General features: G+C 39.1%; 1 protein-coding gene and 1 pseudogene across 2 annotated transcripts; both read left to right on the top strand.

The window, feature by feature from the left end:
• The first annotated feature begins 450 nt into the window (after window positions 1-450).
• LOC136544645 (protein CHROMATIN REMODELING 5-like) lies at window positions 451-1,076 on the top strand (annotated as a pseudogene).
• A 210-nt stretch (window positions 1,077-1,286) lies between these two features.
• LOC136542737 (protein CHROMATIN REMODELING 5-like) lies at window positions 1,287-14,955 on the top strand. Of its 2 annotated transcripts, none has more exons than XM_066535313.1 (29): window positions 1,287-1,346; window positions 2,204-2,626; window positions 2,971-3,195; window positions 3,316-3,399; window positions 3,726-3,785; window positions 3,848-3,948; window positions 4,206-4,257; window positions 4,346-4,409; window positions 4,756-4,849; window positions 4,933-5,020; window positions 5,107-5,241; window positions 6,540-6,731; window positions 6,813-6,880; window positions 7,120-7,213; window positions 7,315-7,439; window positions 7,626-7,689; window positions 8,285-8,494; window positions 9,747-9,989; window positions 10,130-10,240; window positions 10,322-10,411; window positions 11,100-11,282; window positions 11,372-11,452; window positions 11,550-11,792; window positions 12,158-12,310; window positions 12,396-12,573; window positions 12,654-12,835; window positions 13,369-13,719; window positions 13,797-13,887; window positions 14,022-14,955. In XM_066535313.1, exons 2-29 carry the CDS (start codon window positions 2,213-2,215, stop codon window positions 14,504-14,506), a joined length of 4,461 nt encoding a protein of 1,486 aa, XP_066391410.1. In that variant the 5' UTR covers window positions 1,287-1,346; window positions 2,204-2,212; the 3' UTR covers window positions 14,507-14,955. The 2 variants fall into 2 exon arrangements, with proteins under 2 accessions (XP_066391410.1, XP_066391409.1); XM_066535312.1 differs by having other exon boundaries at window positions 2,962-3,195.

Here is a 14,955-nt window from a genome sequence, read left to right as displayed (position 1 = left end):
CCTCCTCCTGCTCCTCTCGTCGGCCGCGGCACGAGGTGCGTCCCCTTGCCACCTCGCGGGTTTTTGTGGGCAGTGGTTGGTTCTGAGGCATGGCGCGCGTGATGTGGCGTCGGTTCGAGCGCCGCCCGCCCGATCCGCGCCGGCGGCAGCTCGATCTGGCCGCCGCACGCGCCGATCTGCTCGGCCGCGCGTCAATCGTTTGGGATTTAGGGTTTCGTAATACAGTTTGGATTCTGCGCGCTTGAGGCTGCTCACGGTGTATCTCTGCTTCTGCTGCTCGATTTTGATGAGAGCTGGGGTCTCGTCACGTCCCTCACCTGAAAATTTTAATCCATTTGGCATTCAAACGATCAACCCCTAACAAAGCACTAGAAATTGATTAGATTCTAGTTGGATTGCCCTGTTTAGGGCACGGCATATTGATCACTAGCCACGTTCTAAATTGACTTCGTTTCATGAACTGCAGGAGTGATACTGAGCCTGTGAGAGGTATTCCATGTAATGCCATAATCTGTGATGGCATTCTTCAGCAACTCCGGGAGCAAGGCCGATTCAGGAGGGTACAACTTGAATGAAAAAGGCCGATGATGAGGGCATCTATGAGTCAGTCCGGGATGGGAATGTTGACCTGAACTCTAGGCAGTGGAACTTAAATGAGAAAGCAGAGGATGCCTACCACAGTGAAGCAGAGCAATATGAGGCTGGCCAGTCAGGTTTGTACTCTTCTGAGAACGCATCAGGGCAGCATGCCCAGAGAGGAGGCAGATCGTCTGGTGGTCCATGGGGCACAAATTTTCTCAAGGATTCCAGGTCCAAAACAGACGGCCGGAGAAATTCCATCGAATAGTGGTAGGGGAATGGATGCTGCTAGCTTGCATGATGACATGGATGGTAGCGGAGAGGATGATGAACTGAACAGAGCAAATGGTGAGGTGCCTGCTGAGGAAATGCTCTCCGATGACTATTACGAGCAGGACGGAGAGGAGCAGATTGAATCGTTGCAATCGTGGCGGGACGAAGCAATCAAGCTGTTCCACTTCTGGTGGAGGCAGCAAAGTCTGGCTCACGACAAATGAAGAAGACGTCAAAGTACAATGCTTATGATGACGACGACGACGACGACGACGACGAGTATAATGATGAGAATGACGATGGCAATGATGCAGATGTATATTGAAATATGGAGTCTTGTGCTTAACAAAATAAATGTGTTTTGCTTTATTTGTGTCTGTATACAAGGTGTTACAACCCAAGTTGATTGGCATTTTTCTTCTTATATTGTAGAAGATGATCCCGCTGACGTGGATTTTGAGCCAGACAGCGAAACGGACAAGGCTACTGATAAGGTCATCTATTTACTTAATTACTCTGCATGGAATGGCATATAACTGTAACATGATACAGTTTCCACATATTAAGCTACATCCTCCTTTTATTATTTGGGTTAGCTTGTGTAGTGAAAGTTTGTTACAACTATGTTCGAGATCTATATGCTGCTGCCCGGTTATGAAGTTGTTTACGTATATATTATTTATGAACCTGAGCTGGTGATATTAAAAATAGTGCCTAGTTGAACTCCAACTTACGTAAAATGGACTGTTTCTTCAGTTGGTGTAATAGACCCAAGAACTCAAATTATCTCTTAGCATCAGATAGGTAATCTAGAGGAAATATATTCATAGTATATGGAATAAACTTATGCAAGCAAAATTCATGTGAATGGTCAGAACCTAGGATGGATTTGGCTCTTTGGTATTCTTGAACGAGGTGATAAAATATGCTAAACATGATTTCTGTGGGCCATCTTAACTGCATCAGCTGCAGTCTGCAGTTGTTTCTAACCGAGTCCTGGAGTAGTTCTATTTGGACCTTTTGGTGTCATTCTAATGTACTTGACCATTCTCGTGTGACCAGTTCTGCAGCATTTTAGAGTGCTTATTTATTTGTACTGTGATCATCTGAGGACAGATTATGAACTCCCCCCCCCCCCTGCTTTTCGGCCTATAAATTGTCCACTAAGGCCGTATTTTTTTATATATAAAAATGGTTTTACATCTATGTTATTGTGTTTTCTTCTGGATTGCTGAGTTTTCTATTGGCCCATTCAAGGAAATTTATCAAGTTAATGTTATTCGTTTTTTGTATTTGAGCTATTGGATATTTTTGCTTGATTATCTACCCTCTGAAACATTCAACTCAACAGGATAAGTTTATGGATAGTGAGAATTCTGATGGCGAGGACGATGATGACCTTGAACTCTCAGATGATGAAGATGATTTTGTGGAGAATCGGAGGCAACCTAAACGACTTAAGATTGTAGCAACTAAAACTTCCAAGGGAAGAAAGTTGCCCATGCCAGCTCAACGAAAACGAGGGGTTTCTCACAGTGATGAAGAATATTCTTCAGGAAAAGACTCAGATGTTCCCAGCGATTCTGATTTCAAACACAGATCGAAAAAATTTGACAGGTTGCATCAGAAACCCGTGGGCCGCAGTGACGTTGCCCCAATCAATTCTCATAATGAGCTTCGAACTTCTGGAAGGAGGAGGACGGTGAAAAAGATCTCATATGCTGAAAGCGAAGAAAGTGATGATAGTGAGGAGAAGTCAACTAAACAACAAAAGGTGAGCTCAATACAAACTATTAGTGAAATAGCAATTTTGTCACTGAGGAATCATAATGGATAACTGGCAAACTAGTTCTTGTCATGTATGGCTTGTTATCAGGCTGGAGTTGCATATGTATTATATTCTTAATGTTGTCATTCGGTTCCTGATTCTCACTTTTAAGCTGCTTCTTTGACAATAGAGAATCTAGATATCTGTCTTCTAAACTTTCCTCTGTTTTGTTGTCTAAGTCATTGTTATTACGGTGTTAATTTAAGTTACTTTCTTCTGATCGCGTAAAAAATCAATCCATATATATTATGGCCACCTCAACAAGTTTTAATGTAATCTAGCTCATGAAGGAGGAGCTGGAAGAGGAAGATGGAGAAACAATTGAAAAAGTTCTTTGGCATCAACCCAAGGGTGTAGCTGAAGAAGCAATAAGGAATCACCAGTCAGCTCAACCTACTGTTGTCAGCCTAACATCGGACTTCGATCAACAGTGGGATGAATTAGAGTTCTATATAAAATGGAAAGGCCAGTCTTACCTGCATTGTCAATGGAAGACATTATCAGAACTCCAAAATGTAAGTACTTATGTAGAGTACATATAGATTATGTTATCTGTATGTTTAGGTGGGTTTGCTTAATCCTTTGTCTTTGTTCTTTCTAAATCTGCTTTCATTCATATAACCTCTACATGACAGGTTAGTGGATTCAAGAAGGTAATAAATTACACGAAAAGAGTTGCCGAGGAACAGAGGTACAAGAGGGCACTATCACGTGAAGAGGTAAACCAGTAGACCATTCATTTCAAATTTAACATGAAATTGAAGCATGACACCTTTTGTATCTTAGCATCCAGAGTATAAATACTAACTCTATGGTAAACTTCAAAATGTAAAGGAAATGTTTGTGCCTCTTCCTGTTATGGAAGGTTCCTGTTTTTTGCATAGTAGTTGTTTTGATGATGTTCAAAATTAATTCAATGTTAGGTTTATATTCCGTGCTATTAATTAGTGATTATGGAGTGCTATTAATTAGTGCTTCTTTACTTGGCAAAATATTGGCATTAATTTGATATGTTTCTCTGGTTATGCCAACATATTCATATCAGGTTGAGGTGCATGATGTGGGCAAGGAGATGGAGCTGGATCTTATTAAACAATATAGTCAGGTTGACTGTTGATATACACTGTTCATCATCGCTTTGCATATTGTCTAACATTGAATCTTCAGGTTGAACGGATATTTGCTGATAGGGTCAAAGCTGATGGAGATGATCTGGTTCCCGAATATTTAGTCAAATGGCAAGGACTTCCTTATGCAGAATCTACCTGGTAATTTTTGTGGCATGGTATCCAGTTCTAGTTTTATGGTTATGATTATTGTTTTGCACATGGATGAGCTTCGACCATAAACACAATATCTCTACCTCTGTTGATTCAGAGTATGATTATGTGTGATGATCTTTCATACATTTTATATTCTATCTTGTGGATGTTAATATCTTTGTTGTAGGAAATAGGAATGCGCCTTTACTGTTTAATTAGTATGCATTAGTCTCACCGACCTTGTTTTTGGTGCGCTGTTTCAGGGAAAAAGATACAGATATAGATTTTGCTCAAGACGCAATTGATGAATATAAGGTAAGGTACTCAGTACCCTATAAAAGCTTCTGTAATTGTACCTAAGCATGCAATTTTGTATCATGACTGGCTTTACACTAAATGGTAGGCTCGTGAAGCTGCCTCAGCTATACTGGGGAAAACAGTAGATTTCCAACGAAAGAAAAGCAAAGGTAACACATTCCTACTTACTATTGGTCCAGAAAATAGTTAATTCATAAGACATACTAGTTAAAAACTCTTCTATGCTATTTTGTTCCTTCTGTGTAGTTTTTCACCTTTGTTCTTTGTTATAAAGTCTTCAATTAGTATGCTATTTACCATGACTATGATGTGATGTTATCAGATTAAGTGATCCTTATCCCTCGGAAATCTACAATGTTCTTTTGGTCATAGGTTGAATATGGATTTGCATTGGCTTACCCTTTTCTTTGGGTTTTTACGGGATCCAATGTACGTTTTCTAGCACCAGTGGATCACTATTGTTGAGTTTAACTGAATCAAACTCTACGTTTCCAGCTAGTTTGAGGAGGCTTGATGACCAGCCAGAATGGCTAAAAGCTGGCAAGCTTCGTGATTACCAGCTGGAAGGACTAAACTTTCTTGTCAATGGGTACGTAAGATCAATATGAATGTACATATGTGCACAACAGAATACAAATACTTTGTTTTCTGATTGTTTGATTGGTGACACAGATGGAGAAACGATACTAATGTTATACTTGCTGATGAAATGGGTCTGGGAAAAACTATCCAATCTGTTTCCATGCTTGGCTTCCTTCATGTAATTATTTCTCATTGTATTTGCTTGTCATCATTATGATGAATGAAATTGTCTTTTAATATTAATATCTGACATATCTGTTGCAGAATGCTCAAGAAATCAATGGCCCATTTCTTGTAGTTGTGCCACTGTCAACATTGTCGAACTGGGCAAAGGAATTTCGGAAGTGGCTGCCCAACATGAATGTTGTCATTTATGTTGGCAACCGTGCCAGCAGAGAGGTATATAAAACTATCAAATCAGTTCTCGATCTATTTTTTGTATGTGATCTAGCTGCCATTGTCAAATGTTGGCAACAAGAATTATCGACTAAAATCGTATATTATTATTTTTTGCTAAATATAAACTTTACCTGAAAATACCAATTATTGTTACTGCTGAGAATTAATTTATTCGCTGTTAGCACTAGTATTTCATATCATCTGTAAGAGAGACTTCTTCTCCTGTATGAATATTTTGAACTGGCTAGTAACTTTAGATATCAGCTTGTAAATTGCATAGTTTTAGAAATTAAAAGCCTTCGTAAAAAAGAAATATTAGGAATGTAAAAGGCTGATACAATAGAATAATATCTTATGGAATTTACCTGGTTTATATTTTTTGTGACAACTCAACAATATCATGACTTTTAACCTACATCACTTTCTATGATGGACCTGTATGTATTACTTCCATGCCCACGTTTTATGATTTCGATAAGTTTAGAGAAACCAATATGATAAGCCGAGGAAAATTGAATAGCCAAAAGGACTGTCACCATTCACCTCCCCATCCATAACCAAAAGACTGACGACCACAAAAACAACCAAGAATTACACAGAACTTCCTATGCTCCACAAAGACCAGAAACCACCAGATTGAGCCACTTCCCTGACTTGACTGCCTCTTCAAATGAAGTAGTAAGTCCATGTCCTTGGGGGTCGCCAGTCACCTGTGTTCTCATACATGAAGCTATCTTCAGGCCTTGATACCTTGTCCAGCCAGAAATCCTGGCTGGCATAGACGCCAACCTCTTTAGCTCTTCCAACTTTGGAGTTTAACAACTGGAGCTTGTCGTGAGGGTGAGGGCAAAGCAGTTTCCAACTTTGCACCATGACAACAATCTTTTGCAGCGCCATATTCATATTCCTTCCAGACAGTTTTGAAAACACATAGCATTTCTTAGTTTCCAAAGCCCCCACAGAGCTTCCTGTCTTTCTTCAAAACAGGACTATAGTCTATCTATGTTATGCTAACATCACATGTCATTGAAATGAAACCTTTTTGTAACATGGATCTATGCTAAAAAACTCTATATATTGATGTGCGTAGCTTTTGCTTTTTTTGCTTTTCTTTAGGGTATGGAATTGTGTTTTTTTTCTTGCCTCCTTTCTCATTCTGTTTGCTTGTGTTATATTTGTTTTTAGTTAAAAATATGAATTAGTTGGCTTGAGGAATCATAAGGCACAAAATTCTAACTAATACACTTTCTAATTTAGTTTTATTCACCTTGGTTGTATCTTTTTGCTATTTGCCACAGATGTGCCAGCAGCATGAATTTTTTTCAGACAAGAAGGGTGGGCGTCATGTAAAATTCCACACATTGATAACTACCTACGAGGTGATTCTCAAGGACAAAGCGGTTCTTTCCAAGATCAAATGGAACTATCTTATGGTTGATGAAGCCCACCGGTTGAAGAATTCTGAAGCGTCACTGTATACGACCCTTTTGGTATGAAACAATTTCTTAGCTTCTGTATCATGTAACTTTTACTGGGATTATGATTAGACTAATTTTGTATTGCGTCTACAGGAATTCAGCACTAAGAACAAGCTGCTTATCACTGGAACACCTTTGCAGAACAGTGTGGAAGAGCTTTGGTACGGCATCTTTTATGTGGAGTTATAATAGTTAACTTGCTTGGGACTGAAAGGCTATGTTGTTGTTATTGTTATAATAGTTAACTTATATTATATGCGGTTATGTCATCTTTTATGTGGAGCTATATTATTTTAAAAAACAGCAATCTGATCGCAGTTGCTACATCTGGGCTGATTCAGTTTTGTTAATCTTTTTTAATCCTTCATTTTTCCTTTGTTTCTGAGATTTTTTTTTGTAGGGCATTACTTCATTTCCTTGATCCAGTCAAATTCAACAGCAAGGATAGTTTTGTTGAGAGATACAAAAATTTGAGTTCGTTCAACGAAACTGAGGTAGTGTTTCAAATAAAAGCTTTATCTTCGCTGATCAGCATATAATATGTTGGTTTTCCGTTGATTGAAGCCCATAACTTCTTTTGCCGGTTTTCTTGTAGCTTGCGAATTTGCATAAGGAATTGAGGCCTCATATTTTACGGCGGGTTATAAAAGATGTTGAGAAGTCTTTACCTCCTAAAATTGAGAGGATTCTACGTGTCGAGATGTCACCCCTTCAGAAACAGTGAGTACTCCATGCTAATTTTCTTGAACCTCTTTTTTTTCGATAAGTTTTCTTATTAGTTTGGATGGAACCCGCATTCTTAAACCTTTTATTTTTCCTACAAGCTCCAAACCCTGCATGGACCTTGGAGCGGCCAAACATGCCCTTATTTTACATTGAGGCTAATTTTTTTGGTTTTTTTACTAGGTACTACAAGTGGATTTTAGAGCGGAATTTTCAGAATCTAAATAAAGGAGTCCGTGGGAATCAGGTTTTTGTTACATCTTGTTCTTTTAATCAAGTTCTTATGTTTTTATATTATCTGTGGCTTTAGTTATTTCGGTGGGCACATTTGGTTATTTTTTGTTAGCTACCGCTCTGTTCTATCATGGAATTTAATGTAATTTGGTTGTCTCAGTATGTAGCAAATTGAACCGTATCTCCAGACATGAATATATGCTGTTGCTGCTAGTCTAGGACCATTTTTCTTGCTAAATGCTGTGGTGCTTGCCAGGATTATCTTTATTGGAACAATGTTACTATTCTTTCTCACCTACTATTGCTAGCTCAAGCAGTTTCTCACCTGCTATTGCTAGCTCAAGCAGTTCCTCACCTGGCCGTGCATTACCTATCAAACTGGAGCATGGGCAAGGCCACAAGGCAACACTTGGGCCGTTGTGAGCCAAATCTGCTTTCCCATGTGGGCAAGGATTGATTGTTTATAACTTCATGTTCTGATCTACTAATTCCAAATAATTAGTGTGTTTGGCAACAATTATTCTTAAGGCATAGCCAAATCTGCTCTCCAAAAAATTACTGTCTTGCTACCATGTTTTATGTGACTGACTTGATCATGGCATATGCAGGTATCACTTCTTAACATTGTTGTTGAATTGAAGAAATGCTGCAACCATCCATTCTTGTTTGAAAGTGCCGATCATGGTTATGGTGGAGATAGCATTGGTGATCGGAATAAAGTTGAACGCATTGTTATGAGTAGTGGGAAACTTGTCTTGTTGGACAAACTATTGGTGAGACTGCGGGAGACTAATCATCGTGTGCTTATATTTTCACAGGTTTGTGTCTACCAGTTTTTCACCACATGATGTGGTTATTCAAATTTTAGATAGTGGTAACATTTGATTTCCTTTTTTTCTCTGCTGCGGCCCCATGAAACGAGCACAATTCTAGACTTCTAGAGGTATGAACCTATAACCAAATCAATTCTGAATGGCCCATCAGTGCGGTTTGATTTGGTTCAAACCAGCACTACGGGTGCCTAAGAGAGAAAGCAAAAAAGTGAGTGTTACTTGGATGTCAACCTGCCGAATACACCTTTGGGAGTCCTTGAGCTTTGCTAGTGGTAGAACCAGAAACTTAAGTTAGGGGCAGCTGGTTGCCAGAATATATCAACATCATGATATAGTAACAAAAAGAAATTTTGGAAAACTGAAATAAAACTGATTTTAACAATGTACTTTGCTAGTGGTAGAACCAGAAACTTAAGTTAGGGGCAGCTGATTGCCAGAATATATCAGCATCATGATATAATAACAAAAAGAAAATTTGGAAAACTGAAATAAAACTGATTTTAACAATGTACTTTGCTAGTGGTAGAACCAGAAACTTAAGTTAGGGGCAGCTGGTTGCGAGAATATATCAACATCATGATATAGTAACAAAAAGAAATTTTGCAAAACTGAAATAAAACTGATTTTAACAATGTACTTTCTTCAGTAAAAAAGTAGATTTTTTCACTATACGATGATTTTATGACAATGGCGAAGAGGCATTCAGAGGGACACTTGTTGGAAAATGTTTCAAAATGACAAGAATTGGAAACCAAATAAAAATGCTTGAATGAACTTTAGTTATTTCTAAATGGCAGGCGTTTGGAAACCAAAACAATGAATTTGTTTGGTGTTTGCCTAGCCGAATGACCCCTTCATGTTCAGAGGATCAGGAACTTGCTTATTTTTCTCGGTAACTCTGTGGGCTCCAACTTAAACATTGTAATCTAATTTCGTTTCTTCATGGTAATGAAATTCGTCTCGGCCGTTGTGGAGAAAATTTCTACTTATTTCGCCGTACTGATTCTTTTCTATTTCTGTAGTTCTCTTTGTGATTGAGTAGATTCCTTTTAAGAGAATCTTGGGCAGTTCTCTTTGTGATTGAGTAGATTCCTTTTAAGAGAATCTTGGGCGTGATTTGCTTCAAGTTAAAACATTACATAACTATTTTCTTATTGTGCTAACATTATATATTGGGAAGCAAAATATTTTTTAAAGCATGTGCGCCTCATGTGGTTTACTTCTTGATTCCTTGCAGATGGTTAAGATGTTGGACATCCTTGCAGAATACCTCTCTCTTCGGGGATTTCAGTTTCAGAGGCTTGATGGTAGTACAAGAGCAGATCTTCGTCATCAAGCCATGGAACATTTTAATGCTCCTGGAAGTGATGACTTCTGTTTTCTTTTATCCACACGTGCCGGAGGACTTGGTATTAATCTTGCAACTGCAGATACAGTGATAATTTTTGATTCAGATTGGAATCCGCAAAATGATCTGCAGGTTTTTCCCTCTCTCTCACTCACCCACTCTCTCCCTCTCCCTCCCTCCATCCCTCCCTCCTGGAAGTGAGTGTGTGTGTTTAACTTGTAAAGATTTACTTATCTTTCCTATATTTCTTAATATGGCTCGTTTCTTGCTAGGCCATGAGTAGGGCACATAGGATTGGCCAACAGGAGACTGTTAATATCTACCGCTTCGTCACATGCAAAAGTGTTGAAGAGGATATTTTGGAACGCGCAAAGAAAAAGATGGTTGTCAAACTGCATAGTTCATGTATTCTTTAGTAGGATTATTGAACTGTTCTTTTTACCTATTTTTTTTTCCTATTTCAGGTTCTTGATCACTTGGTTATTCAGAAGCTAAATGCTGAGGGCAGGCTTGAGAAGAAAGAATCCAAAAAGGGTGGCTCCATATTTGACAAGGTAGGTTTTGGTTTTTACTATCTTGTTTCCTTGTTTTAGGCTAACTTTTCGGCATGAATTACCCTAGAAGTTTTGTATTGGGTGGTTTACAAGATTCATTACCGAGTTTTGTATTGGGTGGCCATTGAATATAGCTTCTGGTTCAAACAAGTTGTAACATGTTGCTTAAAGAAATTTTCGTACAGCTTATAAAAAAACTGGACCTGCGAGGGTATGACCACCCCCAGGCATTGCATTAAGAAGAAGACCTCACGCAGGCCCAGAAAACCCCCGAACTCCTGCCCCACCCTTACACAGCGGCACCGTTGCCCTGTGAGAACGGGCCGGTCCTTAGACCTGTGCTTTGGTGTGGGACAGACGAGGGGATTTTTTTTAACCCCAGCCTGAAATTCGCTCCCACGAGGAGTCGAACCCAGGACCTAAGGAGTGCCGCCGGGACGCTCTAACCAGTTGAACTAGAGGCCCTTTGGCTTTCGTACAGCTTATCAAATGCTGAAAATTGAAGTGTCTATCATATTAATTTTGTTCAGTTTAGAAGTTAAATGCATTTGCTTGTTCCTTTTACCTTCTATCAGGATATAATAATCTTGTGAGAAGGTAAAAAAAAAGATACTGTATTTTCTTGTTCACTCTCTATTTCCCTTTTATGCTGTTTTACTATTCTGATGTAAGCTGCATCACTCGGCAGAATGAACTTTCTGCTATCTTGAGGTTCGGTGCAGAGGAATTGTTCAAAGAAGACAAGACTGATGAAGAGGCCAAGAGGAACCTTGAAAGTTTGGACATTGATGAAATTCTTGAGAGAGCTGAGAAAGTCGAGACAAAGGGTGGTGAAGGGGAGGAAGGAAATGAGCTTCTTAGTGCTTTCAAGGCATGTGATGTGTATGCTATACCCAAGTTACTGATGCTGAGCAGGAACTATTCTGTATTCACATTTATTATTCTTCATATTTTGCGTAGGTCGCAAACTTTTCCAGTGGCGAAGATGATGCAACATTTTGGAGTAGGCTGATACAGCCAGATCCTGCAGATATGATTCAGGTATTGATTGGCTAGCTAGTTTGCCCAGTTACTATAACCTGCTTTTGTCATTTCTTTCTGTAAACATTATCAGATAGTGATGACTGGTATTCTTCAGGAAACTTTGGCACCTCGTGCTGCACGAAATAAAAAGAGCTATGTTGAAGATCCCCAGCTCGACGAAAATAATAACAACAGGAAAAGACGGGCAGTTGAAGCACAAGAAAAGCCAAGGAGGCGTTCTGGCAGAACTGTGGAAACAGTTAATTCATTACCATTGGTTGACGGAGCAGTAGCTCAAGTACGAGAGTGGTCTTTTGGTAATGTTCCAAAGAAGGACGCTTCTCGTTTTGTACGAGCGGTAATATGCACGTTTATCGTTTTTCTGTCTTATCAGTGGAATCGTGTACTTCTCATAATCGATTTTTAATTGTATATACAAGTGCCTGGAAGCATGCTACCAATATATCATTGCATCATCTTCTTTGCTTTGAGTTGATGCCTTGATGGGATATTGTAATACTTTGCACTATGATGGTTATAGAACAAGTAACTATATTAGTCCAATTCTATTGGCATGTAATTGCCAGTCGATTTTGCAAGTTTTTTCATGGAAAGTTTTTCTATGGGATCAGTTAGTCTGATTTGGTTGCACTTCATCTAGCATTGTTTGTGAAGCAATATGTGTGTTGATGTACTCTCACCCTGATATGTGAAATTTTTTAGGTCAAAAAATTTGGGAATGCAACCCAGATTGGATTAATCGTGGATGATGTTGGTGGTGTACTTGCGAAGGCACCACATGAAGCGCAAATAGAGCTATTTGATTTGCTGATTGATGGTTGTCAGGAAGCGGTTAAAGAGAATACAGATATCAAGGTAATAACTCTCTCCTTTTCATTAACTGTAAAGAGTATTTCGTGACATCACCTTTGTTAAGTTCACTTGTGCACTTCAAATATAGGGCACAGTTTTGGACTTTTTCGGTGTAGCTGTGAAGGCCTACGAATTGCTAGCTCGTGTTGAAGAGCTTCAATTCTTGGCAAAGCGAATTGCACGTTACAAAGATCCAATCAAGCAATACCGCATCCAGCTACCTTATAAAAAGCCTCAGTGGTCTGCTAGCTGTGGATGGACTGAAAGTAATTGCATTTCAACCCTAGTTGTTTAGACATTCTATAAAACATTGGGATCTTATAGTTTGTTTCTTGTATGGTCGTAGCTGATGATGCTAGATTGATGGTTGGAATTCATTGGTATGGCTACGGGAATTGGGAGAAAATACGGTTGGATCCAAAGCTTGGCCTGGCAACAAAAATTGCACCAGCAACACTTGGTGAGAGAGAGACATTTTTACCACGTGCTCCAAACTTGGATAACCGCGCTAGTGCTCTCCTGCAAAAGGTACCTCTTTTGAACTGGAGGTGAACCTCCAGTTTATTTTTAAATGTACATGGGAGCAGTTAACTTTCTGGACATTGTTCTTTTCTTGGTTTCAAGTGTGTGATTATCTAATTTATGGAGTATTAATAGTTGAACCCTTCTATCATGTTCTGATCATTCAGTGAGTTCAGGTTTTGAACTGTTATTGAATTGCAATCCTCAAGTAGAGTGGCGTTTAGGTTTTACCTTGAGATTGTAATTTTAAGGGCTTGTTTAAACGAATTATCCTATTTTTTTCTCTAATCCAACTATTTTATAATGATGCATTTGTAATGCTGTAGCCAATTTGATAATCAAGAACAGCAATTTGTTTATTTGTTTGCTTCCCATGTTTTAGTTGCTTTGATATGTTTGAGTTTATTTTGAAAGAGTATAAATGAATGTTTCACCTTGAATTTTTTATGCCTTTGTTTACTACAACAATTGCATATTCTACTTGCTTTACATTTTTTTTTTTGCATTCTATTATGCTGACAAGAGTTGTATTTATCAAGGAATATGCTAAGTTTAGTGGTAAGAGCTCAAAAGTCAAAGGGAATGCCCGCCAGGCAGTCAATAACGACAGTAATAGTGGAGCTCGATCAATGAGGGGCCGACAAAAGGATGTACCAGAAAAAGAGGATAATAAGCCGAACAAAGATGACATTCAGAAGCGCAAGGTAATAGTGGAAGCTGAAGCAAGAGAAGAAGGTGAAATTTCTGAATCGGAGGCAGAGACAAAGTATCGTCTGGACAAAGAGGAGAAGTGGCTTGAATGGTGCTCTGAAGTTTTAGATGAGGAGCAGGATACTTTGAAGCGCCTGGATAGGCTGCAGAATACAAGTGTAAACCTCCCAAAGGAAAAGGTATCTGCTTTTTCTGTGGACAATATATTCTCAAACTGCTTTGTGACCCGAATCTTACCTTAATTTACTGTCTTTAGGTTCTTTCAAGAATTCGCAAGTATCTCTTGATAATTGGGGACAAAATTGGAGAAGTTGTCCGGCAACACAGCGAATCTTATAGGCAATCCCGTAAGTGAATATGTTCCCTTCCCATTATCAGTCTCCAGACAAGACTCTCTGTCTTAACATTGTGCAGACAATTTTGAATGGCATATAGTTGGATCCCTTGATAGATCCTGTCTAAATTATTGTATTGATTGCAGGCATGACCATGAGGTTATGGAATTATGTTGCCACCTTTTCAAATATGTCTGGGGAGCAACTGCATGATCTCTATTTGAAACTTAGTCAAGACCAACTGGAAGGTGGAGTTGGCCCATCTCATGGTGGCAATTTCACATCCGTTCCTCCCAATAAGGGAGGTAACTCAAATCAACTTCATCCTTCGAGAAACCAAAGGCCAACTAGGTCTCTCCAGTACAATTCTGAGTCTTTCCATAATAATGAGAGCTCTGGAAGTTCTGAAGCCTGGAAGCGTCGACGGAGAGCTGACCCAGATAATCAGTTTGACACCCAGCCTTTGTATCAACCTCCAATTATGACAAATGGTAATAGGTTGCAGGAATCTAGTAGTTCTGCGGGTATTCTTGGTTGGGGTCCAGTTGAAATGAGACGGTATGGTAATGAAAGGCCAAAACGTGGTGTTCATCCTAGTCATTTTCCTACTGGGCATGGACCTTTGCTGTAGCTGAAGGAAGTAGATGATGCGAACAGCCTTGTCCATTTTGGCATAACTGTTCCCAGTGAATTTCAGCTTCCATATAGTTACAAATGGAGGAACTCCATCGGAATTGAAATTCTTTTTTCCATAACAAAAAGGAATTGAGAGGAAAACCTGACCTGGATCGCAGTTTTGAATTCCGTGCCACAAAGGTAATGCCAGGACTCCAGAGGCGACGCTGGGAATTGTTAACAGCTACACTGAATATCCTTCTGACACCATCACAGCAAAACAAATACATGGTGGCTTGTGAACTGCCAAGAGGATTAATCGAGGAAGTTTTGTCGGTTCAGTTTTGTGATCCAATAGAAAAGTTGCGGTCATTTAGAAAAGTTCATCTAAACAATGATCTATAGTTCAATCTCAATACATGTATTATGTTTTACATTGCAATATAATGAAATATGGTTCAGTTA

Source organism: Miscanthus floridulus, chromosome 3 (genome assembly GCF_019320115.1).
Source record: "Miscanthus floridulus cultivar M001 chromosome 3, ASM1932011v1, whole genome shotgun sequence".
Taxonomy (NCBI): Eukaryota; Viridiplantae; Streptophyta; class Magnoliopsida; order Poales; family Poaceae; genus Miscanthus; species Miscanthus floridulus.
The sequence above is the reverse complement of the archived record's forward strand: the minus strand, read 5'-3'. Positions and strand labels throughout refer to the sequence as shown.

Excerpts from the sequence above, each read along its gene's own strand:
- LOC136542737 (XM_066535312.1), top strand. The coding sequence starts at position 2,213 with ATGGATAGTGAGAATTCTGATGGCGAGGACGATGATGACCTTGAACTC. Across the intron at positions 4,258-4,345 it reads ACGCAATTGATGAATATAAG|GCTCGTGAAGCTGCCTCAGC; the intron begins GTAAGGTACTCA and ends ACTAAATGGTAG. Across the intron at positions 11,793-12,157 it reads CTTCTCGTTTTGTACGAGCG|GTCAAAAAATTTGGGAATGC; the intron begins GTAATATGCACG and ends GAAATTTTTTAG.